This window comes from Trichechus manatus, unplaced genomic scaffold (assembly GCF_000243295.1).
Source record: "Trichechus manatus latirostris isolate Lorelei unplaced genomic scaffold, TriManLat1.0 scaffold00092, whole genome shotgun sequence".
Taxonomy (NCBI): Eukaryota; Metazoa; Chordata; class Mammalia; order Sirenia; family Trichechidae; genus Trichechus; species Trichechus manatus.
Window position 1 is genome coordinate 7,570,636 of NW_004444028.1, and position 27,991 is coordinate 7,598,626.

At 44.3% G+C, this 27,991-nt stretch overlaps 1 protein-coding gene across 1 annotated transcript in view; it reads left to right on the forward strand.

Annotated features, from left to right (window-relative positions):
• The window catches only part of MCF2L2 (MCF.2 cell line derived transforming sequence-like 2), a 235,619-nt gene that overhangs the window by 85,407 nt on the left and 122,221 nt on the right, over window positions 1–27,991 (forward strand). Inside the window, 5 exon segments of the mRNA XM_004382342.1 lie at window positions 2,038–2,154; window positions 9,335–9,484; window positions 20,176–20,300; window positions 21,238–21,352; window positions 21,789–21,908. Of these exon segments, the coding sequence (XP_004382399.1) occupies window positions 2,038–2,154; window positions 9,335–9,484; window positions 20,176–20,300; window positions 21,238–21,352; window positions 21,789–21,908 (627 nt within the window).

Below are 27,991 nucleotides of genomic sequence, written 5' to 3' on the forward strand. Positions count from 1 at the left end.
TGTTTATCCATTCGTCTGTTGATGGGCACCTAGGTTGTTTCCATCTTTTTGCTATTGTGAACAGTGCTGCAATGAACATGGGTGTGCATATTAGCTGTTCGTGTGATGACTCTTATTTCTCTAGGATATATTCCAAAGAGTGGGATAGCTGGATCGTATGGTACTTCTATTTCTAGCTTTTTAAGGAAGCGCCAAATCGATTTCCAAAGTTTCACCACTGTCTCTTGATTACAGTAGTTTTATAGTAAGTCTTGAAATCAGGTAGTGTGAGTCGTCCAACTTTGTTCTTTCAGAATTGTTTTAGATATTCTGTGTACTTTACATTTCTATATAAATTTGAGAATCAGCTTGTCAATTTCTGCAAGAGAGTCTGCTGCAGTTTTGATTTGGATTGTTTTGAATCTACAGATCAATTTGGGGACAATTTACATGTATTAACAGTATTGAACCTTCCAGTATCTTCCTTTTATTTTTAATTTTCCCCTAGATTAAAATTTCAAATTCCTCATGAGCGGACAGAGTCCTGGCAAGTGTGAGAAAGCCCACCTCCCTCTCCTGCTTGGTTAAATGGGGCAGAAAATGAGCAGCTTGGCAGGCCGTGTTTCTGAACGCCAGGCTGTGGGTCAAAGTTACTTTTGGTTAATATGATGTTGCACATTGGTATTTTTTAAAAAGGAATTCCCAAGGTGTTACCATAGCAACTCATGTTCCTAGAAGCAGAATACATTTTTAACTTGGCAATTTCTTGCCTTGTGTTCAGTAATTTCTAATTTTAGAAAGACTGAAAACCTTGTTGAAACTACCAAAGGTGGTTTAAAATTTTTAGGAATAAAAGGCATATATGGATGGATTCATGTTTTGTTTTGTTTTTCTTTCTTTCATGTTATAAAAACATTTTAAAAAATTCACCAACTATTTTGCAGAAGTAGAAGAGGACATGGGGCCAGACAAGGTTTAGATAGTAATATATCATAACCATCAAATCCCATTAAACTGTAAGTTCCTTGAAGATGGTGCCTGTCATGCTTACTACTTTATCCCCCAGTGCCTGGCATTTCGTAGACATTCAGTACACATCTGTTGAATGAATAAGTCAATTTTGTTCTATGATTTTATTTTCTCCTGTAGGCTTTGGGCACTAACTTACATTCTTTCCCTTCCAAAGTGGAATTGCCACTTGACTAATACTGTATAATAATTGAAGAAAGTTTGTATTCTTCTGTCCTCTGTCCAAGAATCAATTTTCACAATAATCAGTGGGAAGTGAAGAAATACAAGATCATTAGTTAAAGACTTCCAGGGGGATGTGTTTCAGAGAGAGTTGGCCAACAGTGGGGCAGTTGTTGCCCCTGGTGAGGAGCAAGGGGAGAGTGCAGTTCAATCCTTGTGAATTAGAGCAGGCCCACCGGCCAGTCCGCTGCCGAGAAGTAGAAAACGGTGGTTTGGAACGTGTTAAACCTTCTTCTAGATGTGGGCGTTTGGGGTGTGTTCATCGGAAGGACTGTTGGTTTATAAAAACCTACTCTTCCCGTTACCCCCAAATCTTCTCTGTACAAGATAAATTGAGACACCAGCCTTCTTCGTGGGGGTGCGTCAGCGTAGTGAATCTTTTCAATGCATTCTCCTCGGGAGATCCCTGTATTCCAGTTTTGTTTTGGTATTCACCAGGCTACCCTTTATTGAGTTTCTTGTCATAAATCTTCAGGCATCAGCACCACACTTGATTTTGGTGCCTGAAGAGTATACCTTAGACTGGGAACATTCTTAACAAAAATTCACTTGAAGCAAGACCTGACTAACAGGGAGTCTAGAGCTGAGCTCCTTGGTCCAAGTTACCACTTCGTGACAGGAGGTATTGGTATCCACCATTCAGAGGGAAAATGGAAAGGACTTTAAACTTTGTCCTGCTGGATGTAGTAACCGTCTTTGGGTATAAATACCTGGTAAGGCAAAGTTGAAATATTGTTTAATAGTAGAACCTAGATGAGTTACTGTTTGATTATCTGTGAGGAATATATTCCTTTTTTCCCTTTACAGATCATCCTGCTAAATTCTGCCTCTGACCTTCACGGCTACATTGATAAAAGCCAGCTCACACAGGAGCTAGGGGGAACTCTGGAATATCGCCACAGTCAGTGGATAAATCATCGAACTGTGAGTACTAACCTGTGTTCCCTTTTCACAGTCTCTCCTTGTTTTCCAGAGGATGGAGGACTTAAGGATCAATGGTTGGGAGTGCACTGCCCATGACTTCCTCACCTTGGGAATGCTGGGTCTTTTTCTAAGCCACAGGCTGGGGAAGAAATATGGTGAAAGGGTTAAGGCTTGAGGTTTGTCATGCTGTCTACCCTTATCTCACTGCATACTGTACACTGGCATGGGTGCCCCAAGGAGTTTTCAAGAATACCAGTACCCTTGGAGCCCTGGTGGTGCAGTGGTTAAAAGCCCGGCTGCTAACCAAAAGGCGGGCAGTTCGAACCTGCCAGCCGCTCCTTGGAAATCCTGTGGGATAGTTCTGCTCTGTCCCATAGGGTCACTATGAATCGGAATTGACTCGATGACAACGGGTTTGGTTTGGTTTTGATTTGGTAAATCTCAGAGAAATTGATTTACTTGATCTGGGACAGGACCCAGACATTAGCATCCCACAAAACTCCCCAGATGATTCTAATGCACAGACAAGACTGAGACCCACCAGAGAATACAGATTTTGAAATCAGACCAAGCTTCATTTAAATGTTGTCACCATTAGCTATTGTCTGACCTTGGATGAGCTACTAAAGCTCTTTGACCTTGTTTCCACTTTGTTGACACCGTGGTTCTCAGCTGGGGCAGTTTTGCCTACCTCAGGACATTTGTCAATGTCTGTAGACTCTTTTATAGTCATCACCTGGGGAGGGGCTGGAGAACAAAGGGAATGTCCAGTGGATAGAGGCCAAGGATGCTGCTAGACATCCTGCAGTGCGCAGGGTAACTCCCTACAACAAAGAACGACCTGGCCCAAAATGTCAAAGGTGCTGATGGTGAGGAACCCTGGACTAACAGAAGCCACCTGAAAGCCTGATGTAGGGAATCTGTGAAAGCCCCTGGTATGTAATATTTTACTTTTCTTTTCTTTTCCTGGAAACACTGGCACAATGGTTAAGAGCTACAACTGCTAACCAAAAGGTCGGCAGTTCGAATCCACCAGCCGCTCCTTGGAAACCCTATGGGGCAGTTCTACTCTGTGCTGTAGGGTGGCTGTGAGTCGGAATCGACTCGACGGCAGCGGGTTTGGTTTGTTTTTCTTTTCCTGTTTGGTCATATTGGTGGTTATTTTGCTAAACTAGCTGAGTCAGTAATATTATTGAGGAAAAAAATAAGATTGAAACTCACCTAATAGTAAAATGCTCATTCCTTTCCCCTGGTCCCATTGAAAAGAGTAGATTTTCTAAGCAAAATCAGCAGTTCCATTCACTACTCCAAGGGCAGCTTGGCAGCTGAACGCTTGTGTCCACTCGCTGTCTGTTTCTTGCTCTGTATCTGCTCGCTTGTGAAACATGGACAGCGTTTACCAACTAACACTTGGACTACATTTAATTATGCAGAAGTCACCCTGTTTTAGATTAGAATTTTTATTTTTAAAAAGGAAATTAAATGGAAATAAATTTCTAGAAGCAGTATATTTATTTCGAAGCTATGGATTCTGATTCCTCCCTCACTTCTTTATATGCCATGCGTTATGAATTGAATTGTGTCTTCCCAAAAATTGTGTTGTAAATCGTAACCTCTACGCCTGTGGTCACAATCCCATTTGGGAATGGGTTGTCTTTGTTACGTTAATGAGACGGAATTAGTGTAGGGTGTGTCTCGAGTCAATCTCTTTGAGATATAAAAGAGATTAAACAAGCAAGTGAGAGAAGCGGAGTGAGAGAAGCAGAGGTGGGGGAAGAGAGATGTCAAGGCACATGAAGATTTCCCAGAAGCAGAACTCAGAATAGACAAGGACTTCCCTCCAGAGCTGACAGAGAGAGAAAGCTTTCCCCTAGAGCTGGCGCCCTGAATTCGGACTTCTAGCCTCCTAAACTGTGAGAAAATAAATCCACCCACTTGTGGTGTTTCTGTTATAGCAGCACTTGATAACTAAGACACCATGTAATCCCCAACCCACAGCCTGGGTGAGAGCCTTTTAACCTTTTCATCAGTTTGACTACAATAGTGGTAACTCCGCGGGAATCTTATGAAGAAAAAAGGAATGGCAAAGTTCTTCACAAACATAGTGTTCTAAATAAGGCTAACTATGAAAGATATGGAGGGAACCTGATAGGTAATGTCATCAGTGAGTGAGTGTAATGAAGAGTTGCCCTGGGATGCAGTTTTATTAAAATACATAAAGTGTAGAAAGCCGAGTGTTTCTAGGCTTTATTTCTTCAGCTCCTAAATTTCTAGTCCATTGTTTTAATAATCAGAAGAATTTACTGTCCTATCAGCCAGTTCCCCCGCTTTGTTCTGATTTCTCTATTTTATGATGTTCATTTTTCAAGTTGCCTCGTACCCATTTTGAATTAAGACAGATTGTCAACAAGTAAGAGAAAAAAATTAATCCACCATGACATCAAAGACAAAAATAGTTCCCTGGTGGCACAGTGGTTGAAAGCTCAGGCAGCTAACCCAGTGATCGGGAGTTCAAATCCACCAGCCACTCCTTGGAAAGACTGTGGGGCAGTTCTGCTCTGTCCTGTAGGGTCGCCAGGGGTCAGAATTGACTTGACAGCAACAGGTTTGTTTTTTTTTAAGAACACAGAGAGGTAGAAAAGGTTGAGGTCATGATGATTAGATGATTTAAAGATGTGGCCTGAGCAGACAGGTGCACACACACAGATATCATCCCCAAAGGCTAGTTGGTGTCCGTGGTTCGTGTTTGTGGATACGTTAAACACAGTATCGTGAACTTTAAAACCTAAGTGTTATTGAAAAAACAGACATTCTTTACGTACTTTTTACATGTTTTATGTATATATTTTATACACACACATATCGTTAGGAATATAATTATATAATATGTAGATACACACATATTTTATATGAGTGATGTGTGTGTGTGTACATATATATATATGTCCTTCTTACTTTTTTTTGTGGCTGTGTCATTTCTGGATTTCAGGACTTTGAAGAAGAGAAGAGAGACTCATAAAATGTCAGAGCTGAACAATCCTTACAGGTCATTGGCTTCAGTCAGATTATTTTACATGTCAGGAAAACTGACCCTCTGAGTAAAGAGATGACTTATTCGAAGTCGTATCACCAAGTAGTGACAGAGCCAAGACTCAAGTCCAGCTCTTTTTAGTCACCCTGTCAGGGTCCGGTTCTTGGTGCCATTCCCAAGGTGATTATTCGCTAATCTGACCCATAAAAAAACAAGGAACCAAACCCATCCATAGATTATAATTGTATATATTATAATTTGTTGCTGTGTCTTATAAAACCCCATACCCATTGCTGTCGAGTGGATTCCGACTTATTGCAACCCTACAGGACAGAGTAGAACTGCTCCATAGAGTTCCCAAGGAGCAACTCGTGGATTCGAACTGCCAGCCTTTTGATTAGCAGCCGTATCTCTCAACCACCATGGAGTCAAGTTAATAGGTGACCTGCACAGGAAGCCTCTGACTTTATTCTTTTTCCAGGATGGCATTTCATTTTATCGTCCACAGTTTTGAGACAAAGACCACAGATCCTAAGGAGGATGGGGAAATTGGACCATGTTCGGTTTGGGGAGAGAGAGATTTGGGAACAGGCAGAGCTATGGGGCCTTTCTCAGATTACACTGTGGAGTTGGTGGTTTTAACAACAGCTTTATTGAGATATAACTCACATACCATGTAATTCACCCATTTAAAATGTACGATTCAGTGATTGTTAGTGTAGTCAAAGAGTCGTGTAACCGTCAGCACAATCACTTTTAGAACATTTTATTGCCCCCCACCAAAAAACACCATACTCGTTAGCAGTTCCTCCCCATCGTCCCCTCACCTCCCAGCACTAGGCAACGACTCATCTACTTGTTATCGCAATAGGTTTCCTGTCTGGATGTTTCATGTAAATGGAATCATACCATCTGTGGTCTTCTGTGATCTGCTTCTTTCATTTGGCATGTTTTCAAGGTTCATCCATGTTGTAACATGTATCGTACTTCATTCCATTTTTAACAGAATAATATTCCACTGTATGGATATACATTTTTGTTTATCCATTCATCAGTTGATGGACATTTGAGTCGTTTCGACTTTTTGTCTATTTTGAATACTGCTGCTTTGAACATTTATGAACCAGTTTTTGTACCGACATATGTTTTTATTTCTCTTGGGTATACTCCTAGAAGTGGAATTGCTGAGTCATATAGTAACTCTGTGTTTAGCTTTTGAGGAATTGCTAGGTTATTTCTCCAATGGGCTGTGCCATTTTGCGTTCCCACCAGCAATGCATATGGTAGTTCAGTTTCTTCACATCCTTGCCAACACTCACTATCTATCTTTCTGATTATAGCCATCCTGGTGGGTGTGAGATGGTATCTCATTGTAGGCCTGCTCACTTTGGATTTAGTGTGCTATGCTTCTAGTTTCTTAAGGCAGATTAGGTTATCGACTTGAGGCCTTTGTTCTTTTTTAATGTTGGCATTTACAGCTAAGCATTATTTTTGCTGTATCCCATTAACTTTTGGTATTTTGTGTCTTCATATTCATTCATCTCAGAATATTTTCTAGTTTCCCTTGTGATTTCTTTCTTGACTACACTGTGGAGTTTTGAGTTTGCTTGTTTGTTTCATTCAGTAAATGTCTTCAAGTATCAAGTACATTCTGTCTGAGCAAGGAAGGTCCTGGGTAGCACGGAGGTTTGAGGAGCCGCGAGCTCACTGGCTGTTTCAGCATGGAGGGATCCATACCTGGATCATTGTATAACCCAAATTCAGGTCACAAACGGCAGAGCCAGTACTGAAACCTGTAACTCTGACACGCTAGTCTTTCTTATCGCCCCCTCCCCAGACTTCGCCTTGAAACTGGGCCTCACACCTGACTCTCTGAGTTGTTACTTTTGTTATTATTATGATTACACTTGTAAAGTACTTTACTGTCCCCAAGATCCTTTCACATTTGCTATTCCTTTTGATCCTCAACAAATTCCTGCAAAAATAGAGCAAGCGCTATCCCTGTTTTTCAAACGAGGACACTGGGATTAAGAGGCATTATGTGGCTTATCCAAGATCACAGTTATACAGGATCAGAATCTGGACTCTAAGTCTTTAGTGATCAAGGCCAAGGTATTTTTTCCATGGTTACATCTAGTTTTGACTGCCAAGAGGTGGCATAACCTTGTGACTAAGAGTGCTGGCTTTGGAGCCACATTACCTGGATTCAGAGCCTGGTTTTCCCCCTTATGTTTTATATGACCTTGGGGAAATCACTTAGTCGCAATATGCCTCAATTTCCTCATTTGTGGAATGAGTGGGGCTGGTAATAATAACACCTTGTTGAGATACACTGGAAGAGACAGTGCATGTAAAGCCAAATACTTAATAATCCAAGTTCTCCTGATAAGATGGATTTTTTAAGTATGTTATTCACCCTAGGCCTGTACTGGATGCCACTGAATGAGTATCTTATACAGATGTTAGAGTAATAAAACTTCGTTGTACTTAAGACAAAGGTTTTAATAAAAATTGGTGTTTGCCTTTCCAGCCCAAAAGTACTATGATGTTCTAAGTTGTGAGTGTACAAATACTTGGGCTAACAGGTGGGGATCCCACCTACAGTAGTACTTTGAGTAGGAAAATGGTTGAAGTAGAGAAGACTTTGGGTTCGGACGACAGAGTATGCGTGCAGTGCTCTGGAAGCCTCGTTCCGCCTGCCTTGGCCTTCGTCTCTGGTGTAGACACGGGCCACCTCAGATTTGGTGCATTCTTCATCGTGTGGGTTTTCAGAAGTGTTCTCTGATGATACAGGAACAGGGATCATTTTTTCCCAAAGGAAAGTTAGTCTGGGCCTCTCTGTTCCTACCATCCAGCAGCCCTTTATGGTCCATAGAGGGGGTCGCAGGCAAAGTCCTATACCCTGGGTGGACAGGGATGAATGTGCTTGCCATTTAGGGCAAAACAATCTCAGGAATAGGGGAAGTGGGTGTGGCAGTGCCAGTCTGGCTGAGAGGAATGATTTGTGGGACTCTGACAGGCCACCCGGAGCCCTGGTGGCACAGTGGTTAAGGGCTTGGCTGCTCACCGAAAGGTCGGCAGTTGGAATCCACCAGCTGCTCCTTGGGAACCCTATGGGGCAGTTCTCCTCTGTCCTGTAGGGTCACTATGAGCCGGAATCTGCCCAATGGCAATGGGTTTGGTTTTTTGGTTTTGACAGACCACCCATCTTCACGTAACTCCTCTGATGGTCAGCTCCGTTTTTTCTAGGTTAGACTGTGTGTCTCCTACACACCGTGCTGAGATACAGGTATCTCACCTGGCATATTAGCTGTGAAGCCTCCAACCCATTAGCAGGTGTCCATTTAATGGCAGAGTAGGTCCTCAGTTGAAGGAATACAGGACAGGCAAATTTTTATAAAGGGGAAGTGAAAGGTAGAGGTCCCCAGCCTTTCCCTCCTTCTGACAGAAATCACTGCCTTCATCTTTTTCCTCCACTGTCATTTCCTCTCAGCAGCACTTGACAAGCTTCTCAGAGGTGTCAGGCATTCGGAGTGTTAAGGGGGAAATGTAGGAGACAGAAGAGAAGAGTTTTGAGAGGGAAGGTTAAGTGGTCCTGCCCTTTTCAGCATTTCACCAGGTTTACATCCTGAGTCATACTTAATGTTGAGTGTTCTTACGCTACTGAACGGAGCCCCTAATGCGAAGCAGCTGGCCTTGGTCAAGTCCTCCCTTCCTCCCCTTCTGGCAAGAGAATCTTGGGAAATTCTCCTAACCTGTTGGAGCTTCAGCTCTCTCATCTGTAAAATGGGGATGAAATACCTGCCACACGGGATCGTTGAGATGAGAGTCAGACGTCTAGCGCCGAGTACAACGTGTGGCGTGTTGCAGGGACTCGGGAAGCGGTAGCTCTGAGTCTTTGTTGTTGGTTGTTAGTCGTTGTTGCTTCAGCTCTGACTCACGGTGACCTTATGAATAACAGAACAGAGCTTTGCCCGGCCCTGGGGCACCTTCGTGAGCATTGGTGTGCTTGGGTCCATGGTTGCGGCTATTGTGTCAGTCCATCCCGTCGAGTGTTTGCCTTGTTGTTAGGTCTCCCGCTGTTGTACTGAGAGACAATATTGGTCGGTGCTAATCTTCCCACACGGTTGTGATTGTCTGACCTTCCAGGCCATCGAAAACTTTGCCTTGACAATAAAGACCACTGCCCAGATGCTCCAGATGTTTGGGGCCTGCCTTGCCGAGACAGAGCTGCCCAGAGCCGTGCAGTCCACTGAAGACCTTCTCATGGCCCACACAAGGCAGCGGGACAAGCTGAAGGTGAGTGGTGAGTGGGCCCTCAGAGGCCAGCCCCCGTGCCGGCAGGATGGGTCAGTCTCCTGAAGAGCCTCAGCGGCCAGCCCCCGTGCCGGCGGGATGGTCAGCCTCCTGAAGAGAGCCAGGAGCAGACCTAAAAGTTAAGACCTCTCCTTCCTTCTTCTCCGGTGACTTGGCAGCCAGCAGACATCTTCAACTTCCAGGATAGGCAGTAGGTGAAGAGAAAAAATCTTGGCCTGAGGCTGGGTGGTGAATATGGGAGGATTGCAAGTAAGACCTGTGAGAAGCAGCCCAGCAAAGGGAAACTCATTCCAGCTTTGTGCTTGCCTGATGAGGTGTGTGAGCATCAGGGGCGGAGTATCCAATAGGGAAGGTAAGCACAGGCCTACTTGTGCTTACTTACTAATCTGTAGTAAACAATTTCACTACAGATTAGTAAGTAAGCCCGTGGTTACCTTGCTTGCTGGTTATCCACCCCTATCAGGGATTGTAAATTTGAAAAAAAGCTTTGATTCTGTAGGAAGATGCTGTGGGGTTAGGAGACAGTCAGATGCCAGCCATTCCTGGAAGCAGAATCTTCAATGTGATTAAAGAAAAAAGAAAGAAAGAAATTGTTCACTACAGATGATCTGGTAAGCAAAGTAAGCACTGTGCTTACCGAGCCTGTTGGATGATCTGCCCTTGTACTGAGCTCCTAGGATCCTGCTTAGGATGAGGCAAGACCACATGGGCTGAAATTGCACTGAGGGAGGGAGAGAAGGGAGTTGGCTGTTGAAGTATAAGCTTCCCAGCAGCTGTTGTGAAATTTCTGGGCAGACTGCTAAGCTGACTTATTGTTTCATTTTCTCCATGCCGTGTCTTTTTATCTGGGGACTAATTTGAGAAAAAGAATCTTAGGATGGGTTTGAGGAGAGGCACCATTAAATGATTCAGGAAAGCCCGTCTGAACGTGCTGAGAAGGGAGCTTGGCAGGTTCTTGCAGGTCGTGGAAAATGGAAGTCTTCCTGGGGTGTTACGAAGTGTGTGTCAGCCCCATTCTGCGTCGAGAAGCATAAGCAGTCTGAATCGAGTATGTCACAGGAGACCAGTCCTCAACAGGGCAGCAGATCGAGGATTGGAAGGTTGATACATCTTACCATTACATGTATCCTCACTCTGTGGAGCTTGTGAAGAGCTGGACGGTTTTATCTCTGACCTAGAATTTGCAAAACTGCTTTGCTGGGTCCTTGATTAGTTCATGTATTCAACATTTATTGCGTACCCGTCACTGCGTGTCCGCAAGGAGCCCTGGTGGCACAGCGATCAAGTGCTCTGCTGCTAACCAAAAAGCGGGCGGTTCGAACCCACTAGCCGCTCCGTGGGAGAAAGATGGGCAGTCTTCTTCTGTACAGGTTACGGCCTTGGAAACCCTGTGGGGCAGTTCTGCTCTGTCCTCTAGGGTCGCTATGAGTCGGAATCGACTTGATGGTGTGGGTTTCACTACATGCCAGGGAAATTAAAAAAAAACAGACCTCAAGGCACACATGGTCTAGTTAGGGAAATCTCAGAGTCTAGTGGCTGAGACAAATGAATTTTTCTGTGCATCAGTGAGCATTGTTAAATTCTCCCCCTAAGGAGCTTGGTACATACACAAAAGGAGTTTGAAATGTGTTCCTAAGATTACTCTGAGTAATCCAAAGATCTGGCCTGAAACGTTGAAAGCCTGAACACATCTTAGAAAAATTTCCTGTAAATGCTTCTGAGAAGGTTGACCGTTTTCTTTTCTAAACAGACTGGCTGAATTCACTGAGGGCTGTGGGGACCATGGTCTCAGGGAACATCTAGCTCAATTGGCATAACATGGTTTATAAAGAAAATGTTCTACATTCTGCTTTGGTGAGTAGCGTCTGGAGTCTTAACAGCCTGTGAGCAGCCATCTAAGATACTGCACTGGCCTCACTCCTTGGGAGCAAGGGAGAATGAAGAAAACTAAAGATACAAGCGAAAGATTAGTCCGAAGGACTAATGGACCACAAGTACCACGGCCTCCCCCAGACTGAGTCCAGCACAACTAGATGGTGCCCAGCTACCACCACTGACTGCTCTGACAAGGATCACAACAGAAGGTCCCGGACAGAGCTGGAGAAAAATGTAAAACAAAATACTAACTCACAAAAAAAGACCAGACTTACTGGTCTGACAGAGACTGGAGAAACCCTGAGAATATGGCCCCCGGACACCCTTTTAGCTCAGTAATGAAGTCACTCCTCAGGTTCACCCTTCAGCCAAAGATTAGACAGGCCCGTAAAACAAAATGAGACTAAAGGGGCACACCAGCCCAGGGGCAAGGACGAGAAGGCAGGAGGGGACAGGAAAGCTGGTAAGAGGGAACCCAAGGTCGAGAAGGGAGAGTGTTGACATGTTGTGGGATTGTTACAGCCAAGAAAACCCTGTGGAGCAGTTTTACTCTGTAATACGTGGGGGCACCACGTGTCAGAGGCTGACTGGATGATAGCTAACAGCAGTCAGAGTACTCTCAGTTTCAGTGTGTTATTTTTTGTCCAATCCGACTGTGGGTACCTAGGCTTCAAGCTAGGATTTGGAAACCATAATTCTCTGTGATTTTTCTTTACCACCTGAGAGTTCTGTACGTGCAGTAGCGTTAGCTTTCTCTAGAAAGTGAAGTCCTGATGGGCTGAGACGCACAGACACGATTGTGCACACCCATCCTCTCCATGAGTATGCCTTTGGCCTGTGGGTCAAGAGTTAGGGAATATAGTCAGGGCACGCACACAGGTGCCGTAAGCTCTCTGTGAATTGTATCCTCCAAGGAGAGGTTCTCATCTCCTGAGGAAAGGCAACTTCAACAAGTTATGAGCTACTCCTCACTTCACAGGAGGTGCAGCAGCATTCACCCTACCACCAGGGGGACCCTGTCTGTGCAGACAGGACACCGGAAGGTAGAATCAACTTAGGAGATGTTCCTGGAGGACCATTCTTGGCTCTCCTTCTCCAGCCTGAGTGCTGGCGGGAAAAAAATGAAATTCCTGAAATGATTAAGAATATTTTATTACCATGGAAACTGAAACCGCTTAAGATCCTTGGGCCACAGGACAGCTGGATACACACATGGAAAATAGTGAAGTTGAACCCCTACCTGGAGGCAGATACAAAAATTAACTCAAAACCGATCAAAGATGTAAGTGTAAGAGCTAAAACTATAAAGGAACCCTAGTGGCCCAGTCATTAAGAGTTCGGCTGCTAACCAAAATGTTGGCAGTCTGAATCCACCAGCCACTCCTTGGAAACCCTATGGCCCGGTTCTACTATGTCCTATAGGGTAGCTGTGAAAACATAGCTGTAAATCTTCATGACTTAGGGTTGTAACACCAAGAGCACAAGCAAAAAAATGAAAACATAGGTAAGTTGGACATCATCAAAATTAAAATAGCTTATGCTTCAAAGGACACCACCAAGACAGTGAAAAGACAACCCACAGAATGGGGGAACGTATTTTCAAATCGTATATCTGATAAGGGTACAGTGTCCAGAATATATAAACAACTTTTATAACTCAACCTTAAAAAGACAAATAACCCAATTTAAAAATTAGCAGAGAATTTGAATACTCATTTCTCCAAAGAAGATATACAAATGGCCAGTAGGCACATGAAGAGATGCTCAGCATCGTTACTCATAAGGGAAATGTAAATCAAAACCGCAATGAGATATGCACTAGAATGGCATAGTCAGAATAAAAACTCATTTCCGTCAAGTTGATTCTGATTCCTAACAACTCTATAGGACAGAGCAGAACTGCCCGGTAGGGTTTCTAAGGCTGTAATCTTCACAGAAGCAGAGTGCCACATCTTTCTCCCGTGGAGCAGCTAGTGGGTTTGAACCTCCAACATTTCGGTTAGCAGCTGAGTGCTTAACCACTGTGCCGCCAGGGCTCCTGTAGTCAGAATAGCTATAATCAAAAAGATAAACAATAACTAGTGTTGGTGAGGGTGTGAGGAGATTTAAAGTCTCATACATGGCTGGTGGAAGCGTAAACTGGCAGTTCCTCAAAAAGTTAAACGTAAAGCTACCATGTTGTTGTTGTAAGGTGCTGTCGAGCTGGCTATGACTCAGCGACCATATGTACGATGGAACGAAACACTGCCTGGTCCTGCATCATCCTCACAATCGTTATGCTTGAGTCCATCATGGCAGCCACTGTGTCAGTCCGTCTCGTTGAGGGTCTGCCTCTTTTTTGCTGACCCTCTACTTTACCAAGCATGATGTCCTTCTCCAGGGACTGATTCCTCCTGATAACATGTGCAAAGTATGTGAGACGTAGTCTCACCATCCTTGCTTCTAAGGAACATTCTGGCTATTCTTCCTCCAAGACAGATTTGGAATAAGGAAGACCGAAGAAGAATTGACGCCTTTGAATTATGGTGTTGGCGAAGAATAAAGCTACCATATGACCCAGCAATTCCACTCCTAGGCATATGCCCCAAAGAATTGAAAACATATTTCTCTATAAAAGCTTGCACACAAATGCTCATTAGCAGATTATTCACAATAGCCCCTGAAAAGTGGAAACAACTAAAAAATCCATCAACTAATGAACGGATAAACAAAATGTGGTATATCCATACGATGGAGTATTATTCAGCCATAGAGAGAAATGAAGTACTGATACATGCTATGAGATGAACCTTGAAAACATATTGCTAAGTGAAAAAAGCCAAAAACTAAAGGCCACATATTGTATGATTCTATTTATATTAAATGTCCAGAATAGGCCAATGCACAGAGAAAGGAAGTAGGTTAGTGGTTTCCAAGAGCTGGGAGATGGATGAATGGGGAGTGAGTGTTAAGGGATACAGGATTTCTTTTGGGGGTGATGAAAGTGTTCTGGAAAAAAAAGTGGGGTTGTACACTTTAAAAGGGTTAATTTATGGTATGTGAATTATATCTCAGTTTAAAAAAGATCCTCAGGCCCCAAGACAAGACAACATAAAATAACAACTACAAACCCCATACAGATACGTACTTTTCTTACCTTGTTTGATGTCCCTGTAGACTTTCGCAGCACAACAGCTCTTCTTGTGTAATTTTGTGCTGGTTGTAGGCAAATCATCAAGGCACAGGCCTGCTTCCTGTGTCCACAATGGTGTCGTTCTCACTTCTTTGCAGGTCTTTTTTAGGCCTGAAACACAGGGCCTTGGCCTACTGCTCTCAACTCCCTGCTTACTTTAGTCACTTGAGCCACTGAACCATGGGTCCATTTAAATAGGATAAAGCTCTCACTTTTTAAAAAAAGTAAGAAATCTAACAGAACCATAGGTCTTTTTTCTTGTCATGGAGGAAGGTGGGGGAGCAAAGTGCCTGTGGTCCTTTATTTATTTCTTTATTTTTAATTTTTTCCCGTGCGGAAATTTATACATACATTGTTATATGAATCTAATTGCTCTCCCCATACTGTGACAGCACAGTCCTCCTTTCCACCCCTGATCCCCCATGTCCATTCAACCTTCAGCCAGCTCCTAACCCTCTCTGCCTTCCCATCCCACCTCCGGCCAGAAGCTGCCCATTTAGTCTCTTGTATCTACTTGAGCTAAGAGGCACACTCCTCACGAGTATCACTTTATGTCCCACAGTCCAGTGCAACCCCTCTCTGAAGGCCTGTGGTCCTTTAGTTATGTGGCACAGCACTTTTTACAAAACTAATACTGTTAGCACTTGAGAGATGGCAGTTCCATCAATTTTACCGTGATAACAAATAATCAAGAAGTCAATCAATCAGCATTACAAGTTATTCCCATAGGATCTGGAAATCATTTTAAGTCTTCGGGGTTTTATAAGACTGCTTTGTTCAAACTGTACTTCCAGAGCATACAACAAATTAGTAACGGTCGCAGACACGTACGTGCACACACACACGTCTCGGTTTTGCACAGGAAGAGGCCATGGGCATTCTCACGAATGTTTTCGGTTAACACCTTACCAGGTCAGTGTTCTGAACTAATTTTATACCATAGGAAGATCTGACTCTCAGTAACTGCAGAGGAAAGGGACTCTTTTTTTTTTTCTCTAAATTATGAATTCTGGATCCTAGAATTTTTTAGTTAGCATTATAAACAAAAACAGGATGGTAGAGTTCAATTTTATTGACAGAAATTGGGTAAGTAATAAAATCAGGAAAGGTGTGTGTCAGGGTTACATCCTTTCATCATACTTATTCATTCTGTATGCTGAGCATATAATCCGAGAAGCTGGACTATATGAAGAGGAGTACGGCATCAGGATGGGAAGAAGACTCATTAACAACCTGCGATATGAAGATGACACAACTTCGTGTGCTGAAAGCGATGAGGACTTGAACCACTTACTGATGAAGATCAAAGACCACAGCCTTCAGAATGGATTACACCTCAACATAAAGAAAACAAAAATCCTCAAAACTGGACCAATAAGCAACATCAAGATAAACAGAGAAAAGATTGAAGTTGTCAAGGATTTCATTTTACTTGGATCCACAATCAACGCCCATGAAAGCAGCAGTCAAGAAATCAAACAACATATTGCATTGGGCAAATCTGCTGCAAAAGACCTCCTTAAAGTGTAAAAAGCAAAAATGTCACTTTGAGGACTAAGTGCATCTGACCCTAAACCAAAAAACAAAAACAAAAAAAAAAAAAAAACCAAACCTGTTGTCTTTCAAGTCAATTCTGACTCATACTTTATGAGTCGAGTCAGAATGCATATGACCTTAGGCATGGTATTTTCAGCTGCTTCATATGCATGTGAAGGCTGGACAATGAATAAAGAAGACCCAAAGAAGAACTGGTGATTTGAATTTTGGTGTTGGTGAAGAATACTGAATATACCATGGACTGCCAAAAGAATGAACAAATCTTTCTTGGAAGAAGTACAGCCAGAATGCTCCTTAGAAGCTAGGATGGCGAGACTTTGTCTCACGTACTTTGGACATGTTATCAGGAGGGACCAGTCCCTGGAGAAGGACATCATGCTTGGTAAGACACAGGGTCAGCGAAAAAGAGGAAGACCCTCAACGAGATGGATTGAGACAGTGGCTGCAACAGTGCGCTCAAACGTAGCAACGATTGTGAGCATGGCGCAGGACCAGGCAGGGTTTCGTTCTCTTGTACATGGGGTCGCTATAAGTCAGAACCGACTTGATGGCATCTAATAACAACAATAAAAGCAAAATAAGAAGTATAAAGCATTAATCCTTCACGTATTCTCTTGGGTCTGATTCATTCTTTCACTTCTCACTCCGACCTCCACTTCCTGCCCACGACACAACCTAGCACAGTGTCCAGCATGTATAATACACCAGTTGCTGTTGAGTTGATTCTGACTCATGGTGACCCCGCGTATAGTAGCACTTTATAAAGGTATATTGAATGAATGAACGTCTACATTCACGTTTACCCTTGTCATAGAAAACCATTCCCCCTAGAAAATTTCAATTCCTTTGACCCTGAAGTAGTCCCTCATGCCTTGCTAAGTGGGTCTTCTTCTGAACCAACAGCTTGCTTCCATAATGGTGCAAGCAGAACTGATATTCAGTGGGTACACACTGGGATAGCTGGACTAATTGTTAAAATAGTTAAGCATTTATGTCCATCGAGTGCCCTCAGTCTACCTCCCTGACCCCTTTCCTAGGACCCAAAAAACTCCTCATGATTCTAGCAGCTAAAGGGTTACCACGTGGACTGCAGATAGCCTTGGGACTCTGTCTCAGCATTGTATCTGAATCTGTACTAATTGGCCAGTAACTGCTCTCTACAGGTATTAAGTATTTTGGATGTTCACTACTGTAGACAAGGGCAAACTCCATTTTGGAGCTGGACAATTTACATTTACTCCTTCCAGGTACCATCGTTCCTCAGTCTTCCCCTGTTGATGGCAGATTTTTGTAATCCTCCTGAAGCTGACCATGTGGTCTAGTCCCACAGCAATAACCAGGTCAAAGTGTCTCTGCTTGTATTTTTTTTCAAGTGTGAAGGGAATTATTATAGATTGAATTGTGTCCCCCAAAAGTATGTGTTGAATTACTCACTCTTGTACTTATAGATGGAGCCCTGGTGGTTCAGTTATTAAGAGGTTGGCTGTTAACCAAAAGGTTGGCACTTCGAATCCACCAGCTGTTCCTTGGAAACCCTATGGAGTAGTTCTACTCTGTCCTATAGGGTCACTGGGAGTCGGAATGGACTTGATGGTAACGGGTTTTTTTTGTTTACTTATGGAAAAGCCCTGGTGGCGCAGTGGTTAAGCACTCTGCTGCTAACCAAAAGGTTGGTGATTGAAACTCACCAGCTGCTCCATGGGAGAAAGAGGTGGCAGTCTGTTTCTGTAAAGATTACAACTTTGGTAAACCCTTGGGGGCAGCTCTACTCTGTCCTATAGCATCGCTATGAGTTGGAATCGACTTGACAGCAACGGGTTTGGTTTTTGGTTTGGTACCTGTGGATGTGTTCCTGTTTGGAAACAGGGTTTTTGTTTCGTTGTGTTAATGAGGACATAACTAGTGTAAGGTGGGTTCTAAACCTAATCACTTCTTAGTTATAAAAAGAGCAGAATAGACAGAGACACATACAGGGTACGACAGATGCCTGTGAGGATTGTCTAAAAGCCAAGGAACCAAGGAACGCTCAGGGCTGCTGATGAGGAAGGAATCAACACAGCTGAGACTCTGGTTTGGACTTCTAGCCTCCAGAACTGTGAGAAAATAAATTTCTGATTTTTAAAACCACCTCTTGTGGTAGTTGTTACAGCAGCACTAGGTAACTAAGACGGGTACACGGTATACGACATTACTTCTTAAGATTCCCCTTCCCTTTCTCACATATTTTCCTCACACTCTGCAGTTCTTTGGATGTATCTTTCTTCTCAGCGTCCTTCTTAGCAATGAGGCTCTTTTTCTTTAGCCCCTCCACCTTCCCCAGTAGCTCTGCATCACGAAAGCGTGTATACCACAAAAGCATGTATATCACAAAAGTGTGTATATAACCTGTTGATGGATAATGCCAGGATAGCTGTTGGGAGCTCAGCGGCAGTTACAAAACTGAGTGGGAAAAGCAGAACCATCTTCAATGGGTCCAAAAAACAAAACCAAACCCATTGCCGTCAAGTTGATTCTGACTCATAGCAACCCTACAGGACAGAGTAGAACTGCCCCATAGAGTTTCCAAGGAGAGAATGGTAGATTCGAACTGCCGACCTTTTGGTTAGCAGCCGGACTCTTAATCACTGAGCCACCAGGACTCCCTTCAGTAGGTAGGAGGAGGGAAAAGGGGGAAAGAACAGTTAGTCATGAGTAATTTTTTTCATTGCACCTTATTCGTCTTTATCTGCAACCTGATTTCTTTAGACTTTTATGAATTCATACAACCTGCAAATATTTAATGAGCATTGATGAGTTAAGAAGAAACGAGGGCAGGCACCTGAGAGTGGGGAAGAAGGGAGTTGTCCAATCCCTAGGCAGGAGTGCCAGCCAAGTGGCCAACTTGGGCATAACTGGAGTGGACAGAGCCAGAGGGGTTGTCCAGAGAATTGTGAGGGTCTGGATCAGAGAAGCCAAGTGTGTCATCAACAACATCAGGGACAGGTTTGCGGCTGGATGTGGACGAGGGGTGCTTTCAGTGGGGCTAAAAACTAGAGTCGAATGGGAGACAAGGAGCAAAGACATGAGGCTGAGCGCGTGCAGGATTTCTATGTGAGCAGCTCCAGGAAGTATACAGCTCCTCCCAAGGGGAATGAGCTCTCTACTGTGTGAAGGCTGGAGAGATGGCTGGGACCGGAGGAACAGATATGGTGTTCACGGGCTCAGAGAAAATGGTTTTGTTTGAATCTTAGAACCATGGGTCTGTTGTAGCTGTTAGGGTCATACTAAACCAGCATCCTGTGACTTAGAAGCCAAACTAAGAACTCCCCACCAATGCCAGAGAGCACTATTTTAGACCTGGCTCCACCCCTTTTGACTTGTGATCAAGGCTCAGAGCAGTGAGAGATGCCCTGTGGTGTGCAAGGACTAGAGCTATTGCATTTGAAAGGAGCTAGCGCCACATCAGCCCCCTTTGCAGAGCCCAGCATCCTCATGTAAGAAGAGCAGAATAGAGTTGCCTTAGAAGTACAAATCTGTCTATGTCCAACTATGACTGCTGCCAGTCTCTACCAACCTTCAGTAATTGAGCACGGCCACAACTGGGAAGGAGGGGTCTTTATTGGTGAGAACAGACAAAGAGTTTCATGGTCAACTTGCAATTATTACATTATAACTGCAGGGTAGTTTCCAGAAATTAATAGTCAATATCTGTCATTTTCTTGTTTCTAGTCACTATCTTGGGTTAGAACCAGAGTTTCTTAGCTAGTTTTGCTTTTAATTTACAACAACATCTTAAGATATGCAAAAAACTTAACAGGCATTGCTTTTGGGAAGGTAAAGTAGATGGGTTAGGAGACAGAAGTGAGAAAGACTTGCTTTTTACAGTATATACCATTTTGTATAATTTGAGTTTTTTGTCATGTGTATGTATTCCCTACGAAGAAATAAATTTCTGCCAATAAATTGATTAATTTTTAAAAACTACATTGAATTTCTTAAGAGAAAAAAATCTGTCATTCTCCTGGTCTCAAATTCTATGGGATTATGTTTTAAATTTCTTCTAAGAGAGATTGTATTTTTCTTTCTCTAGGATGAGCTAAAGTTACTTAGAAAGCAAGGTGCCACATTGCTGTCATGCATCCAAAAACCAGCAACCAAAAATCCCTCCAGCAAACTCAATCCCAATGAACTTGAGAACATAGCTACTACAGGAAGGTGAGTGAGCGGGTAGAATCGCTTTTCCCAGAGGTAATCTCTAGAACTACATCATCTGAAACAGCCAAGAACAGATTGGAAAGGCTACTGTTGAGTCTTGGTGGGGCCAAAAACGAGTAGTATTTGAGACAATAAAACACCCATCTGGCATCCATTTACAGAGCTCTTTTTATGAGAATTTTATTCTCTCCTCTTATGAAATACTCTGATCCCAGGATTTCAAGGCAAATTTATTGTTCTGTTTACAAATAACAGTTTTTCTGTGTGCTATGCTTTACAAACCTATAGTCCTACCCAAACCTCTTGCTGACGAGTGGATTCCGACTCATAGCGACTGTATAGGACAGAGTAGAACTGCCCCACAGGGTTTCCAAGGAGCAGCTGGTGGATTCCAACTGCTGACCTTTTTGGTGAGCAGCCTAGTTCCTAACCATTATGCTGCCAGGGCTGCAGGAGAGCCCCAAACCAGAAAAAAATAACCAAACCCATTGCCATCAAGTCGATTCTGACTCATAGCAACCCTATAGGACAGTATAGAACCACGCCATAGGGCTTCCAAGGAGTTGCTGGTGGATTCGAACTGCCGACCTTTTGGTTAGTAGCTGAGCTCTTAACCACTGTGCCACCAGGCTCCTACCTGTAGTTTTAGGGAAAAAACAAACACAAAGGTAAAGTCACCTGGGGCCCGTTTTGAAGCGCAACAACAGCGTCTGAGATAGGTTTCTGCCTATCACTGTAGATGTCCTGATTGGCAAATGGAAAGTGGAGAAACTGGCGGAGCACAAAGGACATCATAGACGATACAGACTTTCATAAGCAGGAGCTATGCCACCGTTAATAATGCTGACAGAGAACATAGGTGGCATCCACGTTGGCCTACGTGGACTTCTGTGGAAACATGCCACCACAGTGCCACTCTCTCGTTCTTTCTTGGCAGGTTAATAGTGCAGCTGGATGAAGCAGAAAAAGCATTCAGTCAGTTTTGGTCTGAGCATCACCTGAAGCTTAGTCAGTGCCTACAGCTACGACGCTTCGAGCACACTTTTCGTGAGGTACCATTTTCTCGTTTAGTAGAACTTCCTTGTCTGATGTGATGAGCTCTGGATCGCCTCTCCCTTGACCACTTTGGTATTGGGCTTCCCTCTCTTCTAATCCAGCTCCCTCTTTATATCCTTGCTTCTTCACCCCCTTCTCACTTTTTCAGTGGGCTAACAGTGTTCTAGAATCCCATTTTCCTGTTGGCATGCATGGCGGTTTTTCCTTTCTGATTGAGCATCTGTTGAATGTAGCACTAATGTTCCATATACATCTATCTCCGCATCTCCCAGCTAAATCTGAAAGTACATGAACTGTTTAAAAATGTGCCCGTATAGATAGATGCGCACAGGCCCAGGGTCCTTTCTGGATTTTCTAGTTGTCCTAGCATACCTATACCTCCAGACGGGTGCTCGTCATTCTATTTCTGTGCTGCTCTTGTGTGTTTTGTAGGTTAAACTTGCTCTGGATCATCTGCTGGAAGAGCAAGCAGAGTTTGCGGATATTGGAGACAGCGTGATGCATGTGGAACAACTTCTAAAGGAACATAAAAAGCTGGAGGAAAAAGGCCAGGTGTGTTTTTTGACGTTTTTGAGTACTGGGAAGGAAGCCACGGACAGTGATAGGTCATGTCCTCTCCTTATTGTTGGAAGGTTGTGAAAGGAGGCAGGAATGCCCAAACCATGCCCTTCCAGCCACCTCCTACTCCCAGCCTGGTCCCCGAGGACATTCACACATAAAGAACCACAAGCGATACAGCCACTGCCGAGTTCTTTTTACAGCTGTCGGAGCCTGAAGGTGAGGCTGGAGGCTCCAGTGGGGTGAGAACTCTGGGCAGCAGCGCAAGCGGAGGGCGGCAGAGGAGGGGGCTACAGGTGGGTGTGTCGCCCATCAGATCAATTCCATATCCCAGAGTCTTACCAACCACCTTAGAGCTCCTCCCTGGGGCCGGTACATGGGGACAAGGTTGGTGGTATGGAGGGGAAACCAGAAAAAAAGAAAAAAACAAAACAAAACACCAGTTTTCTAACTGGAACACGACAGTTAGAAAGGGGAAGTGGATGCACATTAGTCCTGTTGCTACACATGGTTGACAAACCTTTATATTTTCCCATGCCCGCAGAGTGGTCGAACTTCGAAAGCAGTGTGCTTCACAATTCTCACACCAGAGTTAAACAGTCCCCCAAATCTGCACACAAGTCAGGACTGTGGTGTGATTCTGTTTTAAGTCCTTAGAAATTTGGTTTATTATACATTAGGACAGCTGACTCATCTCGTTCCCAAGAAGTTTCTCTGTGCTTCTCTTAATTAGGGTCTCTATAGTTTTATCTCTTGAAGACCAGGTCACTCATGGTTGGCCATTCAGCAAGAGCCCATCTGCAGGTGATAATTTTGCAGTGCTAGAGATTTATCTCTCAGCCATGACCCTCTGGCAAGCAGTAGAGGTGTCCGTGTTAGAAATGCAGAATTTCCAGCCCCACTTCAGAATCAGAATCTGCTTTTTGGTAAGGGCCCTTGGTAAGGAGCCCAGGTGGCACAGGCAGTTTGTGATCGGCCGCTCACCTAAAGGTTGGCAGTTTGAACCCACCCAGCAGTGCTCTGGAAGAAAGGCCTGGCGATCTGCTTCCATAAAGATTACAGCCAAGAAAACCCTATGGAGCAGTTCTCCTCTGTAACACGGGGTCCCCGTGAGTCAGGGCCAACTTGACAGCAGCTAACAACAGTCAGGTGATTGCAGGGGCAGATTAACCAGTTAGCACCATGTGCCCCAGCTTATGGTAAGCAGAGTACGCGTGGGGGCTTAGTTGGGTCTACTTACTAATCTGTAGTGCACAGTTTTACATGGGTTTCACCGCATCTTTGAAATTGTGGGCTACAGAGTAGTGTAAGTAAGCACAAGTAAGCCCATGTGTACCTTGCTTGTTGGGTAATCCATCCCTGGGTGATTGGCATTGCAGTTAGTGACGTACCCTCCTACAGGATGCAGAACAAATGTAACCCAAAGCCACACCAACTCTCAGAACTGTGTGTTGTGAATTCGGAGCTCGAGGTGCTTCTGCACCTGCACGAACCCAGGAGCCCACCTGTGTACCCAGTCGCTCACTCAGGAATCCCATCCTGCCCTAGTGAGCACTCTTTCTGTTATCCGTGACAAGGATGATGGTCATCTGAGGGTGAAACACTTTAGTGCTGAAAGCACATGAGTCATCGGAAGCATTTATCAAACAATAAACCAAAACCAAACCCAGTGTCGTCGCATAGGTTCTGACTGATAGCAACCCTACAGAACAGAATAGAGCCGCCCCATAGGGTTTCCAAGGCTGTAAATCTTTACGGGAGCAGACTGACACATCATTGTCCTGTGGAGCGGCTGGGAGATTTGAACCACCGACCTTTTGGTTAGCAGACCAGCACTTAACCACTGCGCCACCAGTGCTCCTTTATCAAACAATAACAACAACTACAAAAACCAAACCCGTTGCCGTGGAGTCGATTCCAACTCATAGTGACCCTGTAAGACAGAGTAGAACTGCCCCATAGGGTTTCCAAGGAGCAGCTGGTGGATTCGAACTGCCAACCTCTTGGTTAGCAGCCGAGCTCTTAACCACTGCACCACCAGGGTTCCTATCAAACAATAGAAGCACAGTAGAAACTTTGAATTTCATATCTGTGGTGACCGTATACCTCAGATTCTCCAGGACTGCCCCAATTTTATGTAATTCTGGTTTTTTCAAGTAGACTCCTCATTAAATGTAGATACTATTTAGTTTTATGTATTTTCATCTATATAAATTCATATCTTAGGGAAAAAAAGAGCCTCATTAAGCACCATGCCTTTATTTTTGGTTTGAAAGGCATGTTCATGGCGTATGTATGTAAGAAAGTGGCTGCCAACCTACCCAGAGAGTGTTCCTTCATCAACAAGGATTCCTTGTTCTATGTTCTCTGGTTATGGAGGTGAACCAGGCGGTTCCATCCCTGCTCTTGTGGAGCTTGCATTCCTCAGGGGAGAGAGAGATGATTAAAAAGTAATCAAATAAATACTAACATCAGACAGCGAGAAGAAGGATGAAGACAACGAAGAAGTACAGTGGAAAAGTGACAGGAGGTGCTGCTTTACTGAGAGTTATCAGGGAAGGCATCTCAGAGGCGGTGGCTTTTGATCTGAGATCTGGGTAGCCACGCACAGATTTGGGGAGTAGCAGGCAAGGAGAGGGAGCTCAGTGCAAAGGTCTCGAGGTGGGAATGAGGTTATGATCTCAGGGAATGTGACTGGAGCTTGTGAGTCAGGAAGAGATGACGGGGAGAGGTGGGCAGGGCCAGGTCACGTTGACCCTGGAGTCTTTGGTGAGTTATGTGGATTTTGTTCTCAGTTGTGGGAAGCCATTTGAGGGCACTCTGGTTGTGTTGTGAATAGTGGTGATGGAGCCGCATGACTGAGTCCAAATTCTCTCTCCTGCCCTGCGCCTTGGACACGGGGTCCTTGCTGCATAGTTTAAAGATTGCTGATGGAGCTGGAGTGAAACCCGTGGTCAGAGGTGTAAGAGGAAAGCTCTGGGTACCTGTGACCCACCTCTCATGGGCAAAGTTCTTGAGCCTCCTGGGCTGACCCACTGCAGATGACCTGCACCCTAGACAAACTGACTTAACCCATCGGGTGTCTTGCTTACCCTGCTTTTCACTGTTTTCTAAAGGCTGGAGTAGACCTATCCTTTGCCTTTGGCTGAACCAAGCAAAGCTATCTTACCATAACTGCGACCTTTTTCAACATGCCTTCCCTCAGATTCGCAAGAGGCGTTGTTTCTTTAGATAAGGGCTTGGCTAGTCTCCTCGCTTGTCCTGTAAGGTGTTAAAGGAAGAAGGTGGTATGTGGCCATAATCCGCCAAGGACGAGCTTGGAGTTTGCTCAGTACTCGGGTCATTTGCCTTCCCAGCATAGCCACGTTCTGATTTCTGGGTTGTTGCCAACTTCCTTCTGTGCAGTAACAGCTCATAGGAGCTTCTGGGCTGGGACCCTAAACAGACTTCCTGTCCGTGCTAATTCAGCCTATCGTCTGTCTGGTTCTGGCTTGGGGGTTTAGCAGACTTTTGAATTCTGAGAAACAACAGTTTCAGCGACCCTCTTATCCCTATAAAGGCAGACTTTGCTGTTGGGTTTTGACTGAGGGGCATGTTGGGAACTGTGGTGGTGGGCCAGCAGGAAGTGCGCAAGAACCAGACAAGGGGAATCCACTTGATTTCAGCCTTGACCTCTACCCTGAAAGCTGGTGACCAGCAGTTATACAACTGTGTCCAAGAAGGTGTGGAACCTAGGTCATTAATGTTCTGGGGATGTAATCTAGCTTTAGGGCATGACTTTTTTTTCCTCATTTTTTTTTTTTTAATTGTACTTCAGGTGAAGGCTTATGGAGCAAATAGTTTCTCGTGAAACAGTGGTACACATATTGTTTTATGACATTGGTTAACAACCCCACAACATGTCAACCCTCTAACTTCTCAACCTTTTTTTTTGGTGAAAATACACATAGCCAAAGATACACCATTTCAAAAGTTTCTACATGCACAGTTCAGTGACATTGACTACACTCTTCCAATTGTGCTGTTACTCTCACTTAAGATGAAGGCTTACAGAACAAAGTAGTTTCTCATTTAAAAGTTACTACAGATGTTGCCCTATGACAATGGTTAACAATCTCACAACACATCAACAATATCCTTACTCAACCTTGGGTTCCCTGTCACCAGCTTCCTTGTCCCCTTCTGCCTTCTGGCCCTTGTCACTGGACTACTGTACCTCGTTAGGCAAGACTTTTTTTTAATGGAAATTTTCAAGCACACACAAAGAAATCCTGTGTGTTCATCACTCAGCGTCAACTGTCTGCCTTTTCTTGTTTCCTCTGGTCTCCCTCCTTACAGTTAGGTTCCATGCATGTGCCGTTACCTGAGTGTGTTCTGCGATCCCTGATACAGCACCTTCGCCCTCATTCTTGCCATTTTTTCCCACAGTAGACACTGTCCTCTTTCGTACGTCATGGCGGTAGAATCCATGGGCAAAATAAACTGGTATTACAATGAAGATGTCTGGATTACATGTTGCAACCTGACTCTCTAGCCTTCTGGAATTTTGAGATGCCACATAGGCTGTATCAGAGCACCAGATCTCAGCCGTTTCTTTCTCAATATTTCTGTTTGGGCCCGTAAAACAAAATGAGACTAAAGGGGCACAACAGCCCAGCGACAGGGACTAGAAGGCAGGAGGGGACTGGAAAGCTGGTAATAGGGAGCCCAAGGTCAAGAAGGGAGGGTGTTGACATGTGGTGGGGTTGTTAACTAGTATGTTAAAACAATGTGTGTACTGTTTAATGAGAAGCTATTTGTTCTGTAAACCTTCATCTAAAGTATAATCAAAAATAATAATAATCATTATTTCTGTTTTACTTCGGAGGTTAATTGAGTAAGTTACCGTTACTTCTCTTTTACTTTGGAGGGTTCTAGAGCAGAAGGTGTGTAGACTAAAGCATAAGCTGCATTTTGGAGGTTTTACAGTAAAGTTCTTCGCAGGTACCAGGAGGACATGTTGGAAGGTCAGATGGGGTGGAAGAGTGACAAGAACACAGGCTTTGGAGTCACACGGAGCTGGATTCAAATCCTAGCTCTGACTGCTGTCGGCTGTGTGACCTTAGTCATGTTTCTTAACCTCTCTGAACAGTCTCCTGAGCTGTAAAATGGAGAAAATAATTCCTACCTCAGGGAGTCCATGTGAAGATGAAGTGAATTAGATGCATTGTAAGGACACGCAGCAATGAGTTCAGACATACCAACAATGGTGAAAATGGCGCAGGACGGGGCAGCGCTTTGTTCTGTGATACATAAGGTCGCCGTGTGTCAGAGTCGGCACGAGGCAACTAACACCACCGAAGGCCTCAGTGAGTGCCTGGAGTGCCGCAGGGGATCAGTACTTGGAAGCTATGACTCTGCTTTCATTTCAGTATAGTGGTCTTCCAGCCTTCCAGTGGTGGCTCCTGAGTTATATTTAGGAAACAACATTTCTTCTTCCGAGATCCCTGAGGATCTGTTACATTTTCCTCAGCGTCTCAAATGTTTTAAGAGCAGTTTTGGAGGGTGAGTTGCCTCACGGGAAATGAAAGGCAGGTTGTCGTCACCTCAGGGCACTTTGAAAAAGTCCTGTGGTGAATGTCCCCGGACCCAGAAAACCCTGTGCTGTTTTACATAAATCAGGCACCTGGATTTTAAAAAAACAAACTGTCGACAAAGTCTTCCTTGCCAGATTTTCATGCTCCTACGTTTGTCATGTGTGGAGGCTTACATGTTGCTATGATGCTAGAAGCTATGACACGGATCCTTCCGATACCAGCAGGGTCAGTGGGGAAGAGGTTTGCGCAGAGCTCCCGGACTAAGACGGGCTGGGCAGAAAGGCCTGGGGATTTCCTTTTGAAAATTAGCCAGTGAAAATCCTGTGGATCCCAACAGAACATCACCGATACAGCGCTGGAAGGGGAGCCCCCTAGATTGGAAGGCACTCCACACTGGCTGCCACAGCGGACTCCAACGCGCCAACAACCCCTGGGAAGTTGGAGATGCCGAGGGCTCCAACTCTCCGACAACCCCTGGGAAGTTGGAGATGCCGAGGGCTC